Source organism: Geotrypetes seraphini, chromosome 2, assembly GCF_902459505.1.
Source record: "Geotrypetes seraphini chromosome 2, aGeoSer1.1, whole genome shotgun sequence".
Lineage (NCBI taxonomy): Eukaryota > Metazoa > Chordata > Amphibia > Gymnophiona > Dermophiidae > Geotrypetes > Geotrypetes seraphini.
Genome location: NC_047085.1, coordinates 35,392,469 through 35,416,642, shown reverse-complemented (window position 1 = coordinate 35,416,642; position 24,174 = coordinate 35,392,469). Strand labels below are relative to the sequence as shown.

Genomic DNA, 24,174 nt, shown 5'->3' with positions numbered 1-24,174 from the left:
ACTTAGACCTTTTCCACTTAGACGAAATAAAACCAGGTCTAAGTGCCGAAAAACGGGCTGCTGAGCTGATGGCCGTTGGCGCCATCAATTCAGCGGCCCAGCAACCTAACCATCACGGCAGGAGAGATGCCTCATCTCCCCTACCGCAATGCCATTACTCCTCTACCCGAACTGCCGCGACCCGCGGCAGTTCGGGTAGAGGAGTGATGGCATCGCGGTAGGGGAGATGAGGCATCTCTCCTGCCGCGATGCATCACTCCCCCCCCCCCACACACACAACATCGGGGCAAGAGGGAGCTCAAGCCCTCTTGCCCCGCCGACTCTCCAACAATATCGGGCCAGGAGGGAGCACAAGCCCTCCTGGCCCTGGCGACTCCTCCTCCCCCCACTAGTTGTTCGGGCCAGGAGGGAGCCCAAACCCTCCTGGCCCAGCCGATCCTGCCCCCCCCAACAACATCGGGCCAGGAGAGAACCCAAACCCTCCTGGCCACGGCGACCCCCTACCCCCACCCCGCACTACATTATGGGCAGGAGGGATCCCAAGCCCTCCTGCTCTCGACGCAAACTCCCCTCCCCCCAACGACCCGCCCCCCCCAAGAACCTCCGACCGCCCCCCAGCCGACCCGCGACCCCCCTGGCTGACCCCCACGACACCCCCACCCCCCTTCCCCGTACCTTTGGTTTAGTTGGCCGGACAGACGGGAGTCAAACCCGCCTGTCCGGCAGGCAGCCAATGACGGAATGAGGCCGGATTGGCCCATCCGTCCCAAAGCCCCGCCTACTGGTGGGGCCTAAGGCGCCTGGGCCAATCAGAATAGGCCTGGGAGCCTTAGGCCCCTCCTGGGGGCGGGGACTGAGGCACATGGGCCCAACCCGAACATGTGCCCAAGGCCCCGCTCCCAGGAGGGGCCTAAGGCTCCCGGGCCTATTCTGATTGGCCCAGGCGCCTTAGGCCCCACCAGTAGGCGGGGCTTTGGGATGGATGGGCCAATCCAGCCTCATTCCGTCGTTGGCTGCCTGCCGGACAGGCGGGTTTTGCCCCCAGTCTGTCCGGCCAACTAAACCAAAGGTATGGGGAAGGGGGTGGGGGTGTCGTGGGGATCGGCCAGGGGGTCGCGGGTCGGCTGGGTGGGGCTGTCGTTGGGGGGAGGGGGGTTTGCATCGAGGGCAGGAGGGCCTGGGATCCCTCCTGCCCATAATGTAGTGCGGGGTGGGGGTAGGGGGTCGCCGTGGTCAGGAGGGTTTGGGCTCCCTCCTGGCCCGAACAACTAGCGGGGGGGGGGGGGGGTCGCCAGGGCCAGGAGGGCTTGGGCTCCCTCCTGGCCCGATATTGGCGGGGAGTTGGGGAGTCGGCGGGGCAAGAGGGCTTGGGCTCCCTCTTGCCCCGATGTTGTCGGGAGGGGGGGTCGCGGTTTGACATGGCAGGAGGGCTTGGGCACCCTCCTGCCTGGATCGTTGGGGGGGGGGGGGGATTCTGTAACCGGTGTTTTTGACAGGCACCGGTTACAGAATCCAGCTTTTAGGCGAAGGACTGGCTCCTCCTTTGCCTAAAAGCCCTTCTGTTGGACGTTTGTGGCCTAGGCGTGTTTTTGTTTCATTATGGCTAAAAAGTTTAGACGTGCTGTGGGGGTACTTGTAGACGTAGTGAAGATTGGGCGTTTAGGCAGAGGAAGGCCATAATCAAAACATGGACGTTTGTTTTGGTTATGGACACTTTCCCTGCTTCTGGGTTGAACGTTTAGGGACTTAGGCCAAAAGGGGACTTAGACGCTTTTTTTGATTATGCCCCTCTAAGGCTAATAACTCTGGAGAACAGACCCCCACCTTCCTGAGTTACACTGTCCTTCACTAGTACTTCTTAGGAGAAAATCATATCATGTCCCAAAACAATAATGCCACAGTCAGGACTGCTGGTTTCTGGAGCAAAAGTGAATCTCGTTCTTTTGCTGACAGAGAGGAAAATGATTGCTTAGAAATCTTAGAAATCACATTGGCTATATCAAAAGGTAAAGCGATATCTCTCTTTTATAGTATTCTAAGAGATCACTCTTTTACATTTTCCTCTCATTCCATGAAACATTGGGAACCTATGCTGACAACCTCACTTTCTGATGTTGACTGGGAACTCTTTTGGTCCTCGACAAACCGACCTCTTTTATCATCCAGAGTCTCACAATCAATGTTCTTCATTATGTGGAATGCGGTATGGACACCTTTTCGGATGTGGAAAGCTAACCTAAAACAAGACTCTATATGTTGGAACTGTATGAAAGAAGTTGGGACTCTTGATCACATGCTTTTCCATTGTGCTCAAGTTCGTTCCTTTTGGACGTGCATTTGGGACACCATAAAGTCTATTACCAATTGTTCAGAAGAAATTTCCTTTGACACTATAATTCTCCGATCTCAACACCCTTGTTTTACACAGTCTAATTGTCCTCCTAAACTCATTGATGCAATGTTTGTGACTGCCCTTATGCACATCTTGAAAAATTGGAAGTCCTCTTCATTACTAAACTATACCTTCTGGTGGAATTCTTTGAGCATGTATCATAAATTTGAATCATATGCTTATGAAAAGAAAAATATAATTCGACTTTCCAAAAATTTGATACAATGTAAATCACCCTGGAAATTCCTGGACTCATATGTTAAATCTATTTCATAGACACTCCTCTCTTCTTCTTCTTCTTCCTCTTCCTCTTCTTTTTCTTCCTTCAATTTCTCTTTCCTCTTATCTTTCCTTTTACTAATTTTTCATGAACAGTCCTAGTACTTTAGATCTTTTAAAACGATTCAATTCTACATTGCACAATGTAACTGAATATTAGTTATACTAAATGTTTTGTTTTATATTTTGATACCATGTACTTGAACTGTTTCCTATATTTTTTCAAAAAATCAATAAAAAATATTGAACTAAAAAAGAAATCTGAATTCATATGCACAATGTCTCTCTTAGAAATATAACTATTTGGGGTTTCGCAGGGGTCTTCGCCTACAATATATGCAGGGCTTATGCTTGCGTCATCTTCCGCCTACATTTTCATGCAGGTCTTATTCCTGATTCTCCTACATTTTCATGCAGGTCTTATTCCTGATTCTCCTCTGATTCATCCTCAAGACTCACAATCTAACTGTGGTACCTGAGGCAATGGAGGATTAAGTGACTTGCCCAGAGTCACAGGGAGCAGGTTGTACTAGCCAAAGTCGTCTTTACATCTTCTGATAAAAGAGCTCTGAGCTCCTCACCACCCTGTCACTTCTATCATAGCCCAGCTGTGTGTGGGTGCCTTGGCTCTTCCTTTACAACAGGTTGTAGGTCCCTGTGATATAGTTCATTCTCCACTGTTGACAACCAATGCTTTACCCTAGTAATATGATTAATGAAAGTCCCAAATGTTCGCCTTTGATGAAATGTTGGTCTCAGTGCATCAAAAATATAACTTTGGAGCCTTCAATGACAATGTCACCAGGGCAGCTGGAGAGTTTCAGCAACAATAGATCAGAGGTGATGTAATTTTAGTTAATGCAAACAAGCCAGGAAAAATGATCTGGTGAGCTCAATTTGGTCCATGGTGAGCTCAATTTGGTCAATTTGCTAATTTGTACCTAAAACAGAACCAGTGCTGTGTACCTATTATTAAAAAATTATTTTTCCTTGTATATATGATAGCATGGTCCTAGACTCAAGAGGTCTTCTGCAATACCTCATAACCTACTTGTGATTTAGTGACTTTGAATAATGTTTTATCTGAAAACCAGATCACCTTACTCACTGCTCTCTTTTCTATATCATTCTTCACTAAGAAAAATGATTATTTAGTTGCACTCTATTTTCTATCTTTTATTATTTTTATTTATTTATTTGATACCCCGCCTGTACCATCTAAGGACCTAGGAGGCTTACAATGTTAAAAAAAACTAAAAAAATAAAAGTAAAAAAGAATGGCATGATATATAGGATAGTAAACAACATAATTATCCATTCGTTCTTTCATCCAACAGCAATAACAAGATCACTCATGTAGATATTCATCCATTCATTCCATCGTTAAAAATATTACTGCTGTCTTCAAAGGTAACCCAGTGACCATTGTCAAGCTTATAATATAAGGTATGTTTTTAATGGTGTCTTAGTCAGTTACATAATCAGAATAAGACTTTTTCCATTCCATTTTTTAGAGATTCTCTTACGATACTTTGTCAAATGCTTTCTGAAAATCCAGATACACTGCATCTATCAGCTCACTCTTATTCAAATTTTAACACCCTCAGAAAAAAATCTAATAGACTAGGGTCTTCATCATAAGGCGTATGGGGACAGACTTAAAGAACTCAATCAGTATACTTTGGAGGAAAGGCAGGAGGGGAGAGATAAGATAGAGATGTTTAAATACCTACAAAATGTAAATGCGCATGAGTCAAGTCTCATTCATTTGAAAGGAAACTCTGCAATGAGAGGGCATAGGATGAAGTTAAGAGGTGATAGGCCCCTGAGTAATCTAAGGAAATACTTTTTTACAGAAAGGGTGGTAGATGCATGGAACAGTCTTCCAGAAGAGGTGGTGGAGAGAGAGACTGTGTGAATTCAAAAGGGACTGGGATAGGCACGTGGGATCTCTCAGAGAGAGAAAGAGATAATGGTTACTGTGGATGAGCAGACTAGATGGACCATTTGGCTTTTATCTGCCATCATGTTTCTATAGGGTAATAAGACTTCCTTTTGCTAAATCCATGTTAACTATCGCATGAAGCAATGGCTATCCATGTACCCAGTAATTGAGTTTTTCAGAATAGCTTATTCTCCTCAGCATTAACATCAGGTTCATTTGGCTAGTTTCCCGGATCACCCCTGCAGCCCTTTATAAAGACAGCTATTACCTTGGTGACCCATCCAGTCCTCAAGTACTATGACTTATTTCAGTGATAGTGTACAGACCTGTTACTAGTAATCTGAAACCTTTGGTAAACACATGGTAAAGGTGAGGTAAGCTAAGGATGACATGAATGCCTTGATGACAGAAGTGATTGGAGAAGGGAGGAGAGAATGAAAAAAAAATACCAGTGGTGCCACATAAGGGAGGAGAAATGGAACAATTATGCATTGACTAAGCCCTGTAGCTAGTTGTTGGAGGCAGGGTATCATGGAGGTAAAAGCCTCCTCCCAAGGCATATGGCTCCAGCACGTACCCTGATTTTTTTCTCCCCACAAAACACCTCTGCATTTGAAAGCCAGCCCATTTTAGAAGGAAAAAAGTATACCAGAAATAATTTACTGTTAAAATCAGTGATGCATATCTTGTAGACAATTTAAAGAATGTCATTTTTAAACTGTCCTTGTTGCTGCAAAGTTAAAAGTATATACGTTATGGAAAACTGGGCGGTTTGATACCCCTTTACATATGCAAATTACTCATGAAAACTACCCTCAAGATTTCTATTCATATAAACCTCAACTGAATGCCCATGTAAATTTATAATATTTATGAATACTTACAATTTGGTCTCATAATCCTTCCATGCTTTGTCAAAAGGTTTTTTAAGATCCTTACAAAAGATAGCAAAGAAACCAATCAGATATGTATATTTATTTATTTATTTAAAACAATTCAACCCAGATGGCTTAAAAGGTTACAATACTGAAATGTTCTCTCATCTACTTTTTTTTTATCTTCCAATATTCAGGGCACAAGTTACATTTTGCTAATAATAAATAAATAAATAAAATCTTTACTACCCCTCGAGCATAACCACATTAAGGACAGTTACTTACCTGTAACCGGTGTTATCCAAAGATAGCAGACAGATATTCTCATACAGGTGATATCATTCACGGAGCCTGGTACGTGAAAAATGTACTGTCACTTAGTTTCAACGAAGCTTCACGACTGCCCGCACTGCTCATGCGCAAGTGCCTTCCCGCCTGACACCAGCTCGCGAGGTAGTCAGTTCTATGCCCAAGTGAAGAAGCCAACTAGGGGAGAGGTGGGCAGGATGTGAGAATATCTGCCTGCTCTCCTTGAATGACACCTGTTACAGGTAAGTAACTGTGCTTTATCCCACGACAAATAGACAGCATATTCTCACAGATGGGACTCCCTAGCTTAACTGAAAGGGATGGAGGGAGAGTTGGCCTCTAAATAAAGAGTATAGGGCGTAGTACCACTGAATGAACTTGGACATACCATCGGATATAAGTATGTATAGAGTAATGGAAGGAGAAGGAAATTGGTGAACTAGTAACTGGTACAAAAATGTGCCCAATAAGAGTAAAAGGCAAATATTGTAATCTAGTTGTTAATTGTAACTCGAGCTCATAGTAGTAGCTGAATGCAAACTTAGGAGAGCAAGATGAAGACCCAGGTAGAATGTCTAGTTGGGTCTGGAATGTGGAACATTTAAGGATGAAAAGGAAACAACGGTTTATGTGAAGCCCTGCATGGCTTAGATTGTTGTACAATAGGAAATGAGCTGACTAGGCTTACTGAGGAATAGGAAGTTGCCAGCAGTGTTCCCCTAGGGATTACCCTGAGAGCTCTGGAAGGTCTTCCGGTAACGTGAATAGAGGTCAGTGCTCTAGGTTCACCGACTCAAATAGGAAAAGTAATGCAGAGGAGGAGTTTCGATCATGTCCCCTCTCGGTCTCCTCTTTTCAAGGGAGAAGAGGCCCAGTTTCTCCAATCTCTCACTGTACGGCAACTCCTCCAGCCCCTTAACCATTTTAATCGCTCTTCTCTGGACCCTTTCGAGTAGTACCATGTCCTTCTTCATGTACGCCGACCAGTGCTGGACGCAGTATTCCAGGTGAGGGCATACCATGGCCCAGTACAGCATCATGATAAACTTCTCCAATCTGTTTGTGATCCCTTTCTTAATCATTCCTAGCACTCTGTTCGCCCTTTTCGCCGCCGTCACACATTGCACAGACGGCTTCATCGACTTGTCGACCAGTACTTCCAAGTCTCTTTCCTGGGGGGTCTCTCCAAGTACCGCCCCGGACATCCTGCATTCGTGTATATAATTTTTGTTACTGACATGCATCACCTTACACTTATCAGTTGCATCTAGATTCCTGGTCCTTCTCTTTGTAGTTGCCCTCCTATTATTCCTGTTTAACTAAGGAGAGGCTCTATGTTGTCATATTTGATGTTCATGGCTCTCAGTCCAGCAATCTCACGCCTTATCTCAGTAGAACCTGAGGTTAGATTTTTTTGACTCATACTTCAACTCACTGCTATCAGTTTCTCCAATACTTCCTTTCAGTCTTAATCCTCTCCCTGAGTATCCATTCATTTCTACAATAATAAACAAATTCAGGGATTCTAACCCTCTGGTCAAACCTTTTCCAGCAGGTTGTGCTCTCCGACTTGTCTTAACTTTGCTGATCTTTTAACCAATTACACCTCTGCTCTTTTTTTACTTTCCTTACCTGTCTTGTAAAGTACCACTGCTCCTCTACATTACTTTAATGTTCAATGTGTATAAGTGTAAGGTGATGCATGTCAGTAACAAAAATTATATACACGAATACAGGATGTCCGGGGTGGTACTTGGAGAGACCCCCCAGAAAAGAGACTTGGGAGTACTGGTCGACAAGTCGATGAAGCAGTCTGTGCAATGCGTGATGGCAGTTTGATTTAACAGCTGCTTTCGATACAGTTTCACACACCATGTTACTAAAACGGTCAGAGGACCATGGCATAAGATGAACTGCTTTCAGTGGTTTAGGTCATATTTTTCAAAATTGGTCTCAAATTGTCCACTGGAACTCAGAATTTTCAGGGAAAAATTTTCTGAAGTCTGGGGTCCACAGGGGTCATTGCTTTCACCCCTACTTTTTAAACTTAGATTAGATCACATTGACAAAAATATCAGAGGGATGGAATTACAAATTTCATTCCTTAGCGTTTTTTTGCTACTTCAACTTGTCTGCGGTGTTCTTTGCTCACATGTTTAAAGATAATAGACTGTTTTCAGTCCAATTCTTTATATGTGAGTTTGCAAACCATTGGACCCCTGAGGAAGGTGCCGAAACACGGACCGTGTAGGGTCCGGTTGGATTTTTATCACAGTATTTTTTATCATTGTACTTTTTAAATTGAATTGTCATGGTTTTATATGTCAGCGTTTAATAAATTATCTCCAGAACATCTGTATCCACAGTTTTTGTTTTCATCAGTGGATTTTTTTTCAGACAACATCCAGATTATAGTTTTCATAAAGAAGAATCAGATGGATTTTATGAAAAAACTTAACCATCGCTCAGATCTACTGGGAACTTGGTTTCAAAATCATGATTTATTCCTTAACATTGATAAATATTCTGCTCTTTGGATGTCTAAGAAATAGAAACCACTTTTGATTCAACCTAAAATGATAGGCCAGTTAATTCCTCTGAAATCAGAAATCATTACACTTGGAGTTTACTGTGATTCGGAGTTGAAATTTGACAAACTTAATGTAGTAGTTAAATCATGCAGACAAGAGAGAGTGGAAATCAAAAACTGGCATGAGAAGGGGACAAAGTTCAATCAATTTTTTCAAAGTTTAATCAATTCTTTATTGTGGAAACGTTCACACAGGACTCAACACAGACTGTTTCGGCAGAAAGCCTTCATCAGGAGTCCGACCCGAAGTATTAAATATCCACAAACTTTTTAAAGGTATCAAAAGGTGTTCATCATAAGACTGCACATTATCATGTCATGTCAATTCACACAAAAGTGCAGGTTGCACATAAGACACAGTCAAAACACAGTCTGTGTCAAGTCCTGTGTGAACATTTCCACAATAAAGAATTAATTGAACTTTGTCTCCTTTGCACGCCTGCTTTTGATTCCCACTGTTTTGTCTGCTTGACTTTCATTGTGGGATAGCGGTATCTTCTTTGTTGCTTTTGCAGTTCGCGGCCTTCTGTTGGTGATTCCCTCTGCCGCATCACTGATGACATCATCAGTGATGCGGCAGAGGGAATCACCTGCAGACAGCCGGGAACTGAAAAGCATCCTGTTTAGAGTGCTGCGGCTGCCAACGAGTGCTGGAGGGAGGTTTGTCGGTCATCTCACGGTGGATCGGCGGGGTTCGCATGGGAGGGAGAGCTAAATGTTTCTTTTCAGAGGGGCCCCGGCTACAGGGAGAGAAGCAGTCTGCCCTGGGTGCCCTGGCATCTTTAACTTCTTCGAGCAGCAACAGCGTTTACAATTAGCTGCTGTTGCCGGTTTCAGGTCTTCCTCTCTGTTGAGTCCTGCCTACTTCCTGTTTCCATGAAGGCAGAGAAGAAGGCCCGAAGACGGCAACAACAGCAAATTGTGAATGCTGCTGCTGCTGCCTGAAGAAGTTCATGATGCCAGGCCTTGGAGCACCCGCTTAGGGGCTGCACTGTCGACCAGGGACGGGGTGACAGGAGGAAAGGGAGCAGAGGGGGAGAGAATTGCTGCATCCAACTGGAAGGAAAGGAAGGAATGAAAGGAGATGCCAGGGCATGGGGGAAGAGAGGGATGGAAATATGCCAAGACATGGAGGGAAGGAGGAAGGTAGGCCAGACCAAGGGAAAAGGAAGGAGGGGATGTCAGAGCATGGATGGGGAGGGAGAGATGAAAGGAAAGGAGAGAGATGCCAGGGAATCAGTGAAGGGAATGAGACAGATGCCAGACCATGGGATGGAAAGGAAAGGAGAAGAGAGAGATGCCAGAGCATAGGGGAGGGGGTGGTGACAGAGAAAACTTCTGGAACTTGGAGGCGAGGAGGATGGCAGTTTGAGTGCAGAGCTCCTCTCCCTGGACATTCTCACTAAAGATTTTATAACTATTTAATCCCTTCAGTTTAACTAAAGTGTTTTCAGATGGCTTCAAGAAAACAACTTACATTGGATACTGTATTTACTACAGATGGGAAAAGTAAAAGACCAAAACCAAACCCTGTAACACCATCTAACACCATTCCAGCAGGGGAGAGCCGATGGAGGAGGGCTGCAGTCCGGCCATCGGACCAACAGTCGGCTCGGGGGCCCGTTCCAGCGGGGCACCCGACACTGTCTTCGCTCCTCCCCCATTCCAGCAGGGGAGAGCCAATGGAGGAGGGCTGCAGTCCGGCCATCGGACCAACGGTCGGCTCGGGGGCCCGTTCCAGCGGGGCACCCGACACTGTCTTCACTCCTCCCCCATTTCAGCAGGGGAAAGCCGACGGAGGAGAGCTGCAGTCCGGCCATCGGACCAACGGTCGGCTCGGGGGCCCGTTCCAGCGGGGCACCCGACACTGTCTTCGCTCCTCCCCCATTCACGTAGGGGAGAGCCGACGGAGGAGGGCTGTAGTCCGGCCATCGGACCAACGGTCGGCTCGGGGGCCCGTTCCAGCGGAGCACCCGACACTGTCTTCGCTCCCCCCCCATTCCAGCAGGGGAGAGCCGATGGAGGAAGGCTGGAGTCCAGCCATCGGACCAACGGTCGGCTCGGGGGCCTGTTCCAGCGGGGCACCGACACTGTCTTCGCTCTTCCCCCATTCCAGCAGGGGAGAGCCGATGGAGGAAGGCTGGAGTCCAGCCATCGGACCAACGGTCGGCTCGGGGGCCTGTTCCAGCGGGGCACCGACACTGTCTTCGCTCCTCCCCCATTCCAGCAGGGGAGAGCCGACGGAGGAGGGCTGCAGTCCGGCCATCGGACCAACGGTTGGCTCGGGGGCCCATTCAAGCTGGACTTCAGTTTTGACTGTTTTGATTTTATTTTCTCTTCTTTTTAGTTTATGATATATTTTTTAATCTCATTTATTGTTTTACCACTTATTTTGTTTTATTTTATCATTCAAATTTCATTTAAATTTCCCCAGAATTCTATTGCTTCAACGGTTCTCCCTCTGCATCTATTCTTATCTCCCCTCTTTTTAACCTTTCAAATTCCTTTAGATCATTGTAATCTTATTAGTATGTTTATTTTCTTATTTTTCTCCTCTATCTCTATTTTCTTTCTTTATTACTCTTCTAATTGTCATTTTTCCTGGTACTTTAGTTAGATTGTGAGCCTTCGGGACAGTAAGGTAATTTCTAAGTACCTATCTTACTTATAATTTTAATGCACCAATATATTCATTGTAACCCGTTCTAGGCTCTTTTGGGAGGACATGCTAAAAAATCGAATAAATAAATAAATAAATAAATAAATAAAAATGGAGAGGTGGCAGAGCTGAAATGAATCATGTACAAAGGAGAGAAGGGGCACAAGATAGACAGTTTATGGAAGGAACATAGAAAGAATGAAGATGCCAAATGGAACGGGGAGAGGGCGGACAGTGGATGGCAGGGGCAGAGAGAGAGAGGACAGACATGGAAGAGGCTGATGCTGCATGGAAGACAGAGAGAGGACAGATGTTGGCTAGAAAAAAGTGAGTGAAGACAAGATGATTAAAGCAGAAACAACAAAAGGTAAAAAGATTTTTTTTGTCAAAAAATAAGATTATTATTATTATGATATCTGGTTTTATTTAATGTTAGTAGCTAGTTTAAACCGACTCCTAAAAACATGGTTCTTGAAAATAAATTTGGCTCTCAAAAGAAATCTTAATCGTTATACTGCTGATCTTTGGCTCTTTTGATTAATGAGATTGCCTACCACTGAGTTAGGATATCTTGCCTTTTGAAAGATGTTGAAAACCTGTTTTTTTCATCAGCATTCAATTTTAGAAAAGGGAAAGGGATTACGACTTATATACCGCCTTTTTGAAGGTATATCACACTCAAAGCAGTTTACATTTCCCTTTCTGTCCCGGTGGGCTCACAACCTATCTAATATATCATTAAGTTTATATGAGGGATTTTATTTCTGTTGGACTATGTTATTTGGCTGTAAACAGCCTTAACTGAATGTAAACCACTCAAACTTAGTATATAGGGGCGGTATTTAAAGTGCACAAATAGAATAGAATGAATCCAGGAGCTTGGGAGATACCAACCATCCACCTGCTGGAGATGAAGAATACTGGCTTGCCAAGTAGCTTACCATACTATATGACAGAGTTCAGTTTAATTCTCTATTTCCATCTGCTGGTAGATGGTCACAACCCACATGTCTCTGGAGTCACTTGCTGCAGACAAGGAAGGAATCCTTTATGGATTTGGCCATCATTTTTGATACCATGGTCTCTTTCCAGTCACAAATTTTTGTGCCTCTTAGGTTGTGTTTTCTAATACTCCTGACAACTTTCTTGAATTAAGCTGCATTGCACTGCACTCTAGTGAAGTCTTTTCTCACAAGAGTTCTGGAACACTACAAACTCATCTTTTAAGGTCTTCCTAATAAGCAAACACGGAGGGCAAAGGTTGTCCAAAATAAGGAGGAATATCTGATCACAGGGACCATAGGAAATGGCACACTTAGCTTTGATTGAAATGCATTGGCTCTCTATTTGGAAAGAATTCAGTTCAGGCTTAGTCCTGACTTTTAAGGTCCTAAGGATAGAGCAATCCTTAAGTCAAGGCAATTTGACTCTTAAGATGCAACTGGACACTGGAGATTAAGATTTTTCTGACACAGCTCCAGCTATGCAGAACAAACTTCAGCTAAAGCTAAATAATCATCTCAATGTCTTAACCTTCTAGAAAAAAATGAATGCATTTCTTTTTCCAGATGAATTTTTACAACTAAAGATCTGCATTTATAAAGTACTTTTTCCACCAGTTATTCTTAGTTTCTATTCTACTTTATATTTTATTATAAATTAATACAGAATAATTTATTATGAATTTCAGAAATAAAATAAATTTCACAATTGATTGGTACACACATGAAAAGTTACATTATGTACAAGAAGTAAAATACAGATATGTTCTGGAAAAAATTGGGTAAAATTTTTTCAATTCTACTTGGGGAATTTAATGCCGAGTCTATATTAAAAATGTGGTTTGAAAAGTCTGAAATAATCTTTAATACTATGGCCCTCCAATAAAAAATAAATTGATTTCTCATAAGGATACACCATGGTACACTTCTTCTCACCGTCTACTTAAACAATTATGCAGAAAGTTGGGAAAAAAATAATCTAGATGAGGATAGGTCCAATTGGAGAAAGAAAATAAAAATGCAATCACTAAATTAATAAAACTAAGAAAATGTATTATGGCAATGAAATTATCACAGCGAACGATCAGAATAAAGTTTTCTTTTCACTTTGGAAATCTGAGACTACTGAAAAAGAACGATGTAATAATACTCAAATGCCTTCTATTGATAAAGTGGCAATGTTTTTTTAAGGACAAAATCTTAACAATTATATCCTCATTTACTAATGGCCCAGACTCATTTGTACCTCTATTTTTCAAACCATCGGTAGATAATATTCCAGTAAATAGATACTGGTGTACTTTTGACTTGATATTAGAAAGTCAATTAAAGAATCTTTGTGCAACAATTTGGGAAAAAATGTTTACTTGATAATTTTCCAGCCTATATCTTTTGCAATATTCTCTTCCATGCTATTTCATGGTTTACAGTTCTAATAAATCATTTACTTTTCAATGCTCATTTTTCAGTCGATATGGGACATATCGTACTTTCTCCATTGTTGAAAAATACAGACTTAGATCCGACTGTCCCTGCAAGTTATCATCCCATAGCAAACATACCGATAGTGACTAAATTAATTGAATCTATTGTCTCTACACAGCTTTGAGAATATTTGGATAAATTCTCAATTCTGCTCCCTTTTTAGCATGGGTTTTGTACAAATTATAGGACAGTAACACTATTGATTTCTTTGGTAGTGAAAGTTCAGGGTCTTCTATCTCAGGGTCAATATGCAAATTTGCTACAAATGACTTATCAGCGGCTTTTAATGTTGTTAACAGAAAGGTATTAGACTGGTTTAAAGGATTTTTGATGTTAATATCGTATCGAGTCCATAATGAGGGCAAGTTTTCACCTATCTGGACCTCTGTTTGTGGGGTACTGCAGGGCTCTCCATTGTCCATTTAAACATTTATATGACTACTTTGCAATCTTTGAAACTATTTCCAATTGAAACAATTTATAATTATGCAGATGATATTTTTATTTTGTTGGAAGTCGAACCTTCTCTGAATAGTTTGAAATCAGACATTAATTCCTGCATCTTAAGAATCCAAGATTGGGCATTTTCAGTGTGCATGAAATAGCACAGTTACTTACCATAATAGTAGTTATCCAGGGACAGTAGGTAGACAGAAAGAGAAGCAAGCAGCCATCCAGTTGGATATGGTTCGCTTCAAGACAGGATGCCCCAACTTATTTGGATCGAAGGAGATGAAAAGTTGGGGGCCGTTCTGTGAGGTTGAGTGAGTTGCAAGTAGAAAGCCAAGGCACGCTTACAGTCCAAAGTATGGAGCGCCACTTTTCCAGGGTGAGAATGAGGCTTTGGAAAAAATACTGGAAGAACAATAGAATGATTGATGTGAAATTCTGAAACAACTTTAGTCAAGAATTTTGGATGAGTACGGAGGACAACCTTGTTGTGGTGGAAAACTGTGAAAGGTGGATCCGCAACCAAAGCTTGTAACTCACTGATTCTTCGAGCAGACGTGAGGGCAATCAGGAAAACTACTTTCCAAACAAGGTACTTGAGATGAACCTTATCAATTGGTTCAAATGGAGGCTTCATCAATTGAGCCAAGATCACATTGAGATCCCAGACCACTGGAGGTGGTTTGAGCGGTGGATGAACATTAAAAAGTCCCTTCATAAAGCGGGAAACCACAGGGTGTGCAGACAGAGGTTTCCCATCAAGAGGCTGAAGAAAAGCAGCAATCGCACTGAGATGGACTCAGATAGATGTAGACTGGAGTCCAGATTGTGATAAATGAAGTAAATAATCCAAAACAGAAGCCAAGGAGGTAGACATTGGCTCCATATGGCGAGTGGAACAATAAGCAGAAAATGTAGTCCATTTCTGGCCGTAACACTGCCTAGTGGACAGCTTTCTGGAAGCTACCAAAATATCCTGTACAGACAGAGAGTTGTAGAGAGTCTGTTAGGTTGAAAGGTACCAAGCTGTTAAGTGTAGAGACTGCAGGTTGGGATGTAGCAAGGACTACCTTGTCATGAAGAAGGTGTTGAAAAGCTTTGAGCATTGAAAATCGCTCTGAGTTCCAACAGATTGATGTGACAAAGACCTTGGGTACGGAGACCGTCTAGATGGGCGCCCATGCGTAGGTTGACGAGTCTGTTGTGAGAACCTTCTGATGAGGGAGAATGTAGAACAACAAACCTCTGGAAAGATTGGAAGAGAGCATCCACCAGTGGAGAGACTGCTTCAACAAAGGAAGTACTGTAATTTGTTGAGAAAGTGGATCGGTAGCTTGTTGCCACTGAGATGCCAGGGTCCACTGAGGTATGCGAAGGTGAAGTCTGGCAAAAGGTGTCACGTGAACTGTAGAAGCCATGTGACCGAGCATAACCATCATTTGTCTTGCTGAAATTAATGTGAGATGGGACACTTGATGGCAAAGGCGAATGAGAGTATCCCGACGTGGTGGAGGTAGAAAAGCTCTGAGTTGGACAGTGTCCAGAGTGGCCCCAATGAACTGAAGAGATTGAGATGGGGACAACTGGGATTTTGGAAAGTTGATTTCGAACCCCAGACATTGGAGGAACATAATAGTCTGTTGGGTCTCTGCAATAACCCCTTGTTGAGAGAGGGCCTTGATGAGCCAGTCATCCAGGTATGGAAAAACTTGAAGACCCTGGGTATGGAGGGCTGCAGCCACCACCACCAGACACTTCGTGAAGGCTCTAGGGAAGAGGCGAGTCCGAAAGGAAGAACTCTGTATTGTTGATGAAGATTCCCCACCCGGAATCGTAGATATTTGCGAGAGGCTGGATGAATCGGGATATGAGTGTAAACCTCTTTGAGAGCCAGAGAGTACAGCCAATCTCCCTGATTCATCAGGGAATATAAGGTTGGTAAAGAAAGCATCCAAAACTTCTCTTTGACTAGAAATTTGTTGAGGGCTCTGAGGTCCAGAATGGGTCGCAAATCTCCTGTCTTCTTTGGGACTAGAAAATAACGGGAATAAAAGCCCATGTCCCGTTGGTTTAAGGGAACTTCCTTGACAGCTCGAAGGCAAAGAAGAGCCTGAGCTTCCTGAAGAAGGGGAAGTTGCGACAAATTTGAAGGACACTCTCTTGGAGGGTGATCTGGAGGCACTTGAAGAATGTGACGTGAGTATCCCTCCCGAAGGATGATGAGAACCCAGAGATCTAAGGTGATCATCTCCCACTGGTGATAAAAATGGTGAAGACGACCTCCTATTGGTTTAGGAATCCGAAGTTCATATCCCGGCACCATCCCTGTAGCCACTCGTTCGTCCTCAGGATACGTTCATCTCTGGCTCTTCCCTTGCCTCTAACTGGGAGGATCGATGAGAAAACCACCTGCGCTCCTGTCCGCTTCAGCCTCTCACCCAGTGCTCCAAAGTCTCTGGTGATGGTCTCCGGTGTGTTCCTGGCAGTGTCGTTGGTTCCTATGTGGACAAGAAGCATAGGAAAGTGGTCTCAGGGCATGAGTAGTCTATCCAGACTGGCGGTGACATCTCGTATCCTGGCTCCAGGCAGACAGCAGACCTCCCTAGATTACATATCCGGTCTGCAAATTGGTCTCTCGGTGCCCCTCAGCATGGAATCCCCAATGACTATTACTCTGCGCTTCTTTGGGGGGAGCCGGTCAGTTGTCCCTGGAGATGGAGCTGTGTGTTGGGCCTGCTCCTCTTCCTGCTCCTGTTCCTCATCGGCAGTTCCTTCCTGAAGAATCTGGAACCTGTTCCGCAAGGTGAGTTGAGGGGTTTTTGTATAGCTGCCCTGTTTGTAAGAAGAAGGAGAAGATGAAGAGATTGAAAAAAGGGGGGGGAGGTCTCCTATGTTTGCCCGTGGAGGAGGTCACCAGCTGCCAGGAGTCAGTGCCGCTAGCCATTTCCTGTATCCCAATTATTGGTTTCAAAGCTGATGATTTGGGCGTCTCGAGGATGGACTTGTCATTGGCCTGCTCGGTGATTTGGGACAGTTCCTGGACGACTCCGTCGATGTAGGCCTCTCGGATGCTTCTCAGGTGTATCACCTCCTCCCTGAGGCTCCTTAGTTCCTGCATGAGATCTCCATCCAGCTGTGCGGCCTCCTCTGTCTGTGTAGAGACTGTAGTGTAGTGCTGGGGGATGGTCTCGGTCTGCACAGAGACCTCTGTCCACCGTCCTGGGTCCTTCTCCTTCTGCACGCAGTCCGTGGTCGCTTCCTGGATCCCCATAGCGACTGGAATACTGGTCTTGATTGTAGACTTCGCGCTTCTTGTCCTCCCTGCCATTGCTGAGTTGTAATTGAGGACTGCCTGTCAGTAAGGTAGAGAATTAGGAAAATTAGAAAAATATGTTTGTGAGCAGGTGTGAGATTTTGAAAGATTAGGGTGTCTGAGAGTTAGAAGATTGGGGTATCTAGTGCTTGAAAGATAAGGGTGTCTGAGAGACTGAGAGTTTGAGATGTCTGAGAGGGTTGCTGTCTGTGAGTTAGTATGAGAGCCTGTACGATTAGGGTGAAGGGATAGTGTGTTTGAGAGGTCCGCTTGTTGCCCTAAGATATCGTTGTCTTGTGTAGTTTGGCTCTTTTTAAGGCTCTTCGCAAAGGCGCTCTCGCTAAGGCGAGCACCTTTGCCGCTCGCCTTCGCCGTGCGCCGAACGGCTGCGCGCCGTTGGCTCGTCCCCTTTTATGGGGGGAGTTTGGCTGGTGACGTCAGGGGTGGGCGGAGTTAGCTCTCGCCTCTTCCCCTGCTAGCACCGCCTTCTCTGCTCCTCTCTCTGCTTCTTCCTGCTAGCACACTCTCCGCTCACTGTTCTGCCATGTGCTCAGGACTCTACTATCATGTGCTCAGGACTAGGCACAGCTCCTACAGTCTCCCTTCGGCTGGCCTTGCACTGTGGACTCTCTGCCTTTGGCTCGTCCCCTTTTATCGACTATGAGGATCGGTGATTGAAATGGCCTTGCCGCACTGGCTACACTTTTTGAACCCGGTAAGAGGCCGGGACATAGAAAAAATAAAGGCCGACTTAACGAATGAGGTAAGCGGCCAGTCCTAGGCCAAAAGGCCGCTGGCCGGAAGAAAGTGAAAAAATAAAAGTTTTCTATTTTTTTTTCTTTTAACAAAAAGGAAACAATAAAATGCGAGCACAGCGACTAACAAAAAGAAGAAAGCCGCAGTGAGAGAAGGCAACGAAGGCTGCAGAGCTGAAGTGAAGAGGACTTCTCGGCTCCGCAGAAAACTTCGAACTGAGGTACCTCACAGGAGACGCGCGTCCTGACTCGAACGGGAAGGCACTCGCGCATGTGCAGTGCAGCACTTGTAAGCTCTTATAAAGATCTTCAAGCAAGTCTGCTTGCGAGGCTGTTCGCTGCGGGGCTCCGTCGGTGACGTCACCCACTGTTGAGAATATGCTGCCTGCTTGTCCTGGGATAATAAATACCACCAAGACAAAGGGCTCCTTTTACTAAGCTGCGATAGTATTTTTAGCACACGCAGGATTTTAGCACGTGCTAAACCCGCTCTATGCAGCTAGAACTAACGCCAGCTCAATGCTGGCGTTAAGGTCTAGCACGTGCTAAAACCGCTATCGTAGCTTAGTAAAAGGAGGCCAAAATTTTTATGGTTTGGGCCAAAAATTGAGCAGTTGCCTAGCTCAACTTAGTTAGCCTCTGGTGATTCACTGGAAATTGATTTTCATCTAGAATTCTGGGTTTTATTCTGGATTCTTCACTTTCATTATCAAATCAAATTAATCATGTTACTAAAAAATGCTTTTTCAGTTTAAAGATGCTTAGAAGAGTACGTCATCTTTTTTTTCAGCAACATTTTGCAGTTTTGGTTCAGGCCATTATTTTATCTCAGTTGGACTATAACAATTCGCTTTATGTTGCTTAAATAAATGTAATTTGAGGAGGCTACAACTTATCCAGAATACGGCAGCTAAACTGATATACTGTAAACATAAATATGATCATACCACACCTTTACTGAGATTCCTTCACTGACTTCCTATTTACTGGAGGATCCAACTGTAATTTTCAAAATCCTATATGGTATTTTTTTTCTCCTTTTATTCCTGTCTCATTTAATTCACAAGAAATCTCTAATTCTAGGAGTTCTCAGAAATATTAACTTGGCTTTCCCACTGTTAAGGGAATAAAAACTATGGCCAATTTTTGTTGATCATTCTTTTTTATTTGTAAAAATTTGGAATAACCTTCCTTCTATAATTAGAGTTTTCTCTCATCTACCCACTTTCTGTAAAGTACTGAAGACATTTATTTCAGAAATTTACTAATGATCCTTCTTTTTCAAATAATCATAAAAGATAAAATTCTAGCCTAAAAGATATACCCCCTCTTTTACTAAGGTGCACTAGCAGATTAGCGCACGCTAATTGAATTAGCGCGCACTAAACGCTAACGCGTCCACAAACTAACATGCATGGGAACTCTTGGACAAAGGGGCTGAGAGGGACTTTTTGTACAAAGGGACTGAGGAGACACTTTTGGGCAAAGGGACCGAGTGGGAACTCTTGGACAAAGGGGCTAAGAGGGACTTTTTGGACAAAGGGACTGGGAGGGAACTTTTAAACAAAAGGGTTGAGTGGAAATCTTCAGAAAAAAGGCCCACAGATGCAATGCAGGGGCCCAGTGCACAAACGAGCCTAACAGGCATGGTTGAAAGAGAACAATGGGAGCAAGAGGACCATCCAAAAAAGGAGATACTGGATGGGGGCAAAACGGACACGCCACGGGAGGTGGATGACCGAGTAAAGGCAAGCCAGGTGGGAGCGCCGAGCCATGGAAAGAAAACAGCAGGGCGGGCGACAAATCAGGACCTATATTGCCTCTACACAAATGCGAGGAGCCTCAGGGCCAAAATGGGAGAGCTGGAAATTATAGCCAGTCAAAAAGCCCTGGACATAATTGGAATCACAGAAACGTGGTGGGCTGATGATAATAAATGGGATGTGGTCATACCAGGGTACAAACTTTACAGGAGAGACAGGACACACAAGAAGGGTGGAGGAATAGCGCTATACATAAAAGACTCCATACCCTCAACCAAAATGGAAACAGCAGTAAGGTCGGAAGGCTTGGAATCAATATGGGTTAAGCTACCAGGAGGATCTGGAGCAGACATCAAATTGGGTCTATACTATCGTCCGCCTGGCCAATCGGAAGAAATCGACCGGGACCTGGAGACGGAACTGCGGCAGGTATGCAAGAATGGAAGTGTGGTGGTGATGGGAGACTTCAACTACCCTGGGATAGACTGGAGTATCGGGCACTCAAGTTGCGAGAGAGAGACCAAATTCCTGGAAGCCACGAGGGACTGCTTCCTGGAACAGCTGGTCATGGAACCTACACGAGGAGAAGCTACTCTTGATCTAATCTTCAGTGGACTGGGGGGACCTGCAAAGGAAGTAGCGGTATTAGACCCACTGGGAAACAGCGATCACAACATGATCCAGTGCAGACTAGAACTGGGATCATCCAGGGTGAAAAGAACCACAACAACAGCGCTCAACTTCAGAAAAGGGAATTATGATGCAATGAGGAAAATGGTGGGGAAGAAACTCAACGGCAGCACAAGGAAGGTAGAGTCCGTAGAAAGCGCCTGGACCCTGCTCAAGCGTACGGTGCACGAAGCACAGAACCTGTACGTCCCCAGGTTCAGAAAAGAGTGCAAGAAAAATCGAATAAAGAACCCAGCATGGATAACGGCAGCTGTAAAAAAGGCGATCAGTAACAAGAAAGCATCGTTCAAAAAATGGAAACAGGATCAAACGCAGGCCAACCAAAAGGAACACAAGGAAAGCCAGAAGGAGTGCCACCGAGTGGTTAGGAGAGCAAAGAGGGAATATGAAGAGAGACTAGCGGGAGAGGCAAAAAATTTCAAATCATTCTTCAGGTACGTAAAGGGGAAGCAACCAGCGAGGGAGGAAGTGGGGCCCTTGGATGATGGGGATAGAAAGGGAGTAGTGAGGGAGGAAAAAGAAATAGCTGACAAGTTAAATGACTTCTTTACGTCGGTCTTCACGAGGGAGGACACATCCAACATTCCGGAACCAGAGGAAATAGAAAATGGAGATCAAGATAACAAGCTGGTCAAATTAGAGGTGAGCCAGGAGGATGTCCTCAGGCAGATAGACAAGCTAAAGAGCGACAAGTCGCCAGGTCCGGATAGCATTCACCCAAGGGTGCTCAAGGAATTAAGGAATGAAATAGCAGAGACACTTCAGCAAATATGCAACCTATCCCTAAAAACTGGAGAGATCCCGGAGGACTGGAAAATAGCTAATGTCACGCCCATCTTCAAGAAGGGTTCGAGGGGCGACCCGGGAAACTATAGGCCGGTAAGCCTCACATCGGTCCCGGGAAAGATGATGGAGGCACTGATTAAGGACAGCATCTGTGACCATATCGAAAAAAATGGACAGCTAAGGTCGAGCCAGCATGGGTTCTGCAAGGGTAGGTCGTGCCTCACAAACTTGTTGTACTTCTTTGAGGGGGTAAACAACCAGGTGGACAAAGGAGAACCCATAGACATAATTTACCTAGACTTCCAGAAAGCCTTCGATAAGGTACCACATGAGCGGTTGCTCAGGAAGCTATGGAACCATGGGGTGCACGGGGAGGTCCACCGATGGATCAAAAACTGGCTGGCAGACAGGAAGCAGAGGGTTGGTGTAAAGGGCCATTACTCGGACTGGCAAGGGGTCACGAGCGGGGTTCCTCAAGGATCGGTGCTGGGACCGCTCCTGTTTAACATATTCATTGACGACCTGGAGGCGGGAACAAAATGCGAGGTCATCAAATTTGCAGATGACACCAAACTATTCAGCAAGGTTGAAACCACGGTTGACTGCGAGAATCTCCAAAGGGATCTTACGACATTGGAAGAATGGGCGAAAAAGTGGCAAATGAGCTTCAATGTAGGGAAATGCAAGGTCATGCATATAGGGAGAAGGAACCCGATGTTCACTTACAAAATGGGGGGATCAATGCTAGGGGTCAGTAATCTGGAAAGAGACTTGGGAGTGATGGTAGACACGACATTGAAGGCGTCGGCACAATGCGCCACAGCCTCGAGGAAAGCAAACCAAATGTTAGGTATCATTAAGAAGGGTATCTCGACCAGAACGAAGGAAGTCATCCTGCCACTGTACCGGGCTATGGTGCGCCCGCATCTGGAATACTGTGTACAGTACTGGTCACCGTACCTCAAAAAGGACATGGCAATGCTTGAGGGAGTCCAGAGAAGAGCAACTAAACTGATTAAGGGTATGGAAAACCTTACATACACTGACAGACTGAAGAAGCTGGGGCTGTTCTCCCTGGAAAAGCGGAGACTCAGAGGAGATATGATAGAGACCTTCAAGATCCTGAGGGGCATCGAAAAGGTTGACAAAGACAGATTTTTCAATTTGAAAGAAACCACAAGAACAAGGGGTCACTCGATGAAATTGAAGGGGGACAGGTTTAAAACAAACGCAAGGAAGTACTTTTTCACACAGAGGGTGGTGGACACATGGAACACCCTTCCGGAGGCCGTGATAAGAAATAGCACAGTACAGGGTTTCAAGGATGACCTGGATAGGTTCCTGGAAGACAAAGGGATTGAGGGGTACAGATAAGAGCAGTGGAAGGTTTAGAGATAACTGTAGAGGAAGGCAATAAAATTAGTCATGGACCGCTGACCAGGCAATATGCCTGGTGGGCCGCCGCGTGAGCGGACCGCTGGGCTGGATGGACCTCTGGTCTGCCCCGGCGGAGGCGACTACTTATGTACTTATGTACTTATGTTGGTGTGCGCTAAATCGATTAGCGTGCACTAATTGGTTAGCGCACCTTAGCAAAAGAGAACCATAGGGCTCCTTTTACTAAGGTGTGCTAGCGTTTTTAGCGCACGCTAAAGATTAGCGCACGCAAACCCCGTGCTACACAGAAAACACTAACGCAAGCTCTATGGAGGTGTTAGCATCTAGTGTGCGCAGCATTGTAGCGCATGCTAAGTGCGCACTAAAACCGCTAGCACACCTAAGTATAAGGAGCCCATAGTTTCTGTTCTAATCTCCTGTATAAAATTTTATTAATATTTTGTTAACCGAGTCGAGCCCTCCTGTTGGGATGAAACGGTATAGAAAAAAAAAATAATCAAAGATTAGATTAGGATTTTGGGTGATTTGCAAAACTGTATACAGTTGCACAAGTTCTTTTTTAATGGCATAAAGGTACCAATATTGTTCTTATAAAACAGGGATATAATATTTGTTTAAAAATTTATGAATTGCTGAAATCTAAGTGATGTACAAAACATTTACAACCACAATTTCAAGCACAAACTCTGTAAAATGCAGTAAACAAATAAGTCTTCCCCACAAATTTTCTCAATACAGAATTCTTTAAATCTAAAACAAATAATAGACACCTTTTCAGTCATTTCACATAGGTGCTCTGCTAAGATCCTCCCCCCCTTTAATGAATGGCAGTGCTGCCCGATTCAGGAAAAAAATTTCAATTCGATTCAGCCTAATGAATTGGTTTTTCGATTCGATTTTCCTGCCCAATTGGGTGTTGTTGTTTTTTTCAAACATCCTGGTGGGTTTATTTTACAGTCTCTTCACCCCCTTTGCCTTCTCCTAACCACACTAGCGCTGTGGTGTAAACAAAATCAACAAATAAAAAAGACTTTTCCTCTCTCTGTTAAATCCTAGCTCACGTTTGTGGCCTAACACCAGCTCTGGCAGGATACACATTTCAAATCTGACATATTGTAATCACAAAACAGAAAAAAAAATAGTTTTTCTACCTTTTGTTGTCTGGGTCATTATGCAAATTTTGTTGGTCTCAGGCTCTTGTTGTCTTCTGATAACTTGCTTGACAGGGTCTCCTTCTTGGTGACGGGTCAAAAGCGCGCAAGGACAAAGGCGTGCCGACAACCGAGCGCGGACAACTGAGCGCAGAGCTTAATCGCGCTTAAGAAAACCTGTATTTTAAAGGGCTCTGACAAGGGGTGTGGGGGGGAACCCCCCCTCTACTTAATAGGGATCGCGCTGCCTCTCGCTGGCATGTTGGGGGTGTGTGGGGGGTGTAACCCCCCACATTATACTGAAAACTTAACTTTTTCCCTAAAAAACAGGGA

At 44.4% G+C, this 24,174-nt stretch overlaps 1 protein-coding gene across 7 annotated transcripts in view; it reads right to left on the bottom strand.

The window, feature by feature from the left end:
• The window catches only part of ASAP1 (ArfGAP with SH3 domain, ankyrin repeat and PH domain 1), a 558,081-nt gene that overhangs the window by 396,659 nt on the left and 137,248 nt on the right, over window positions 1–24,174 (bottom strand). For all 7 annotated transcript variants that reach the window (XM_033933030.1, XM_033933029.1, XM_033933028.1 and 4 more), the window contains one exon: window positions 5,501–5,550. In XM_033933030.1, the coding sequence (XP_033788921.1) occupies window positions 5,501–5,550 (50 nt within the window). The remainder of the gene's footprint in view (window positions 1–5,500; window positions 5,551–24,174) is intronic.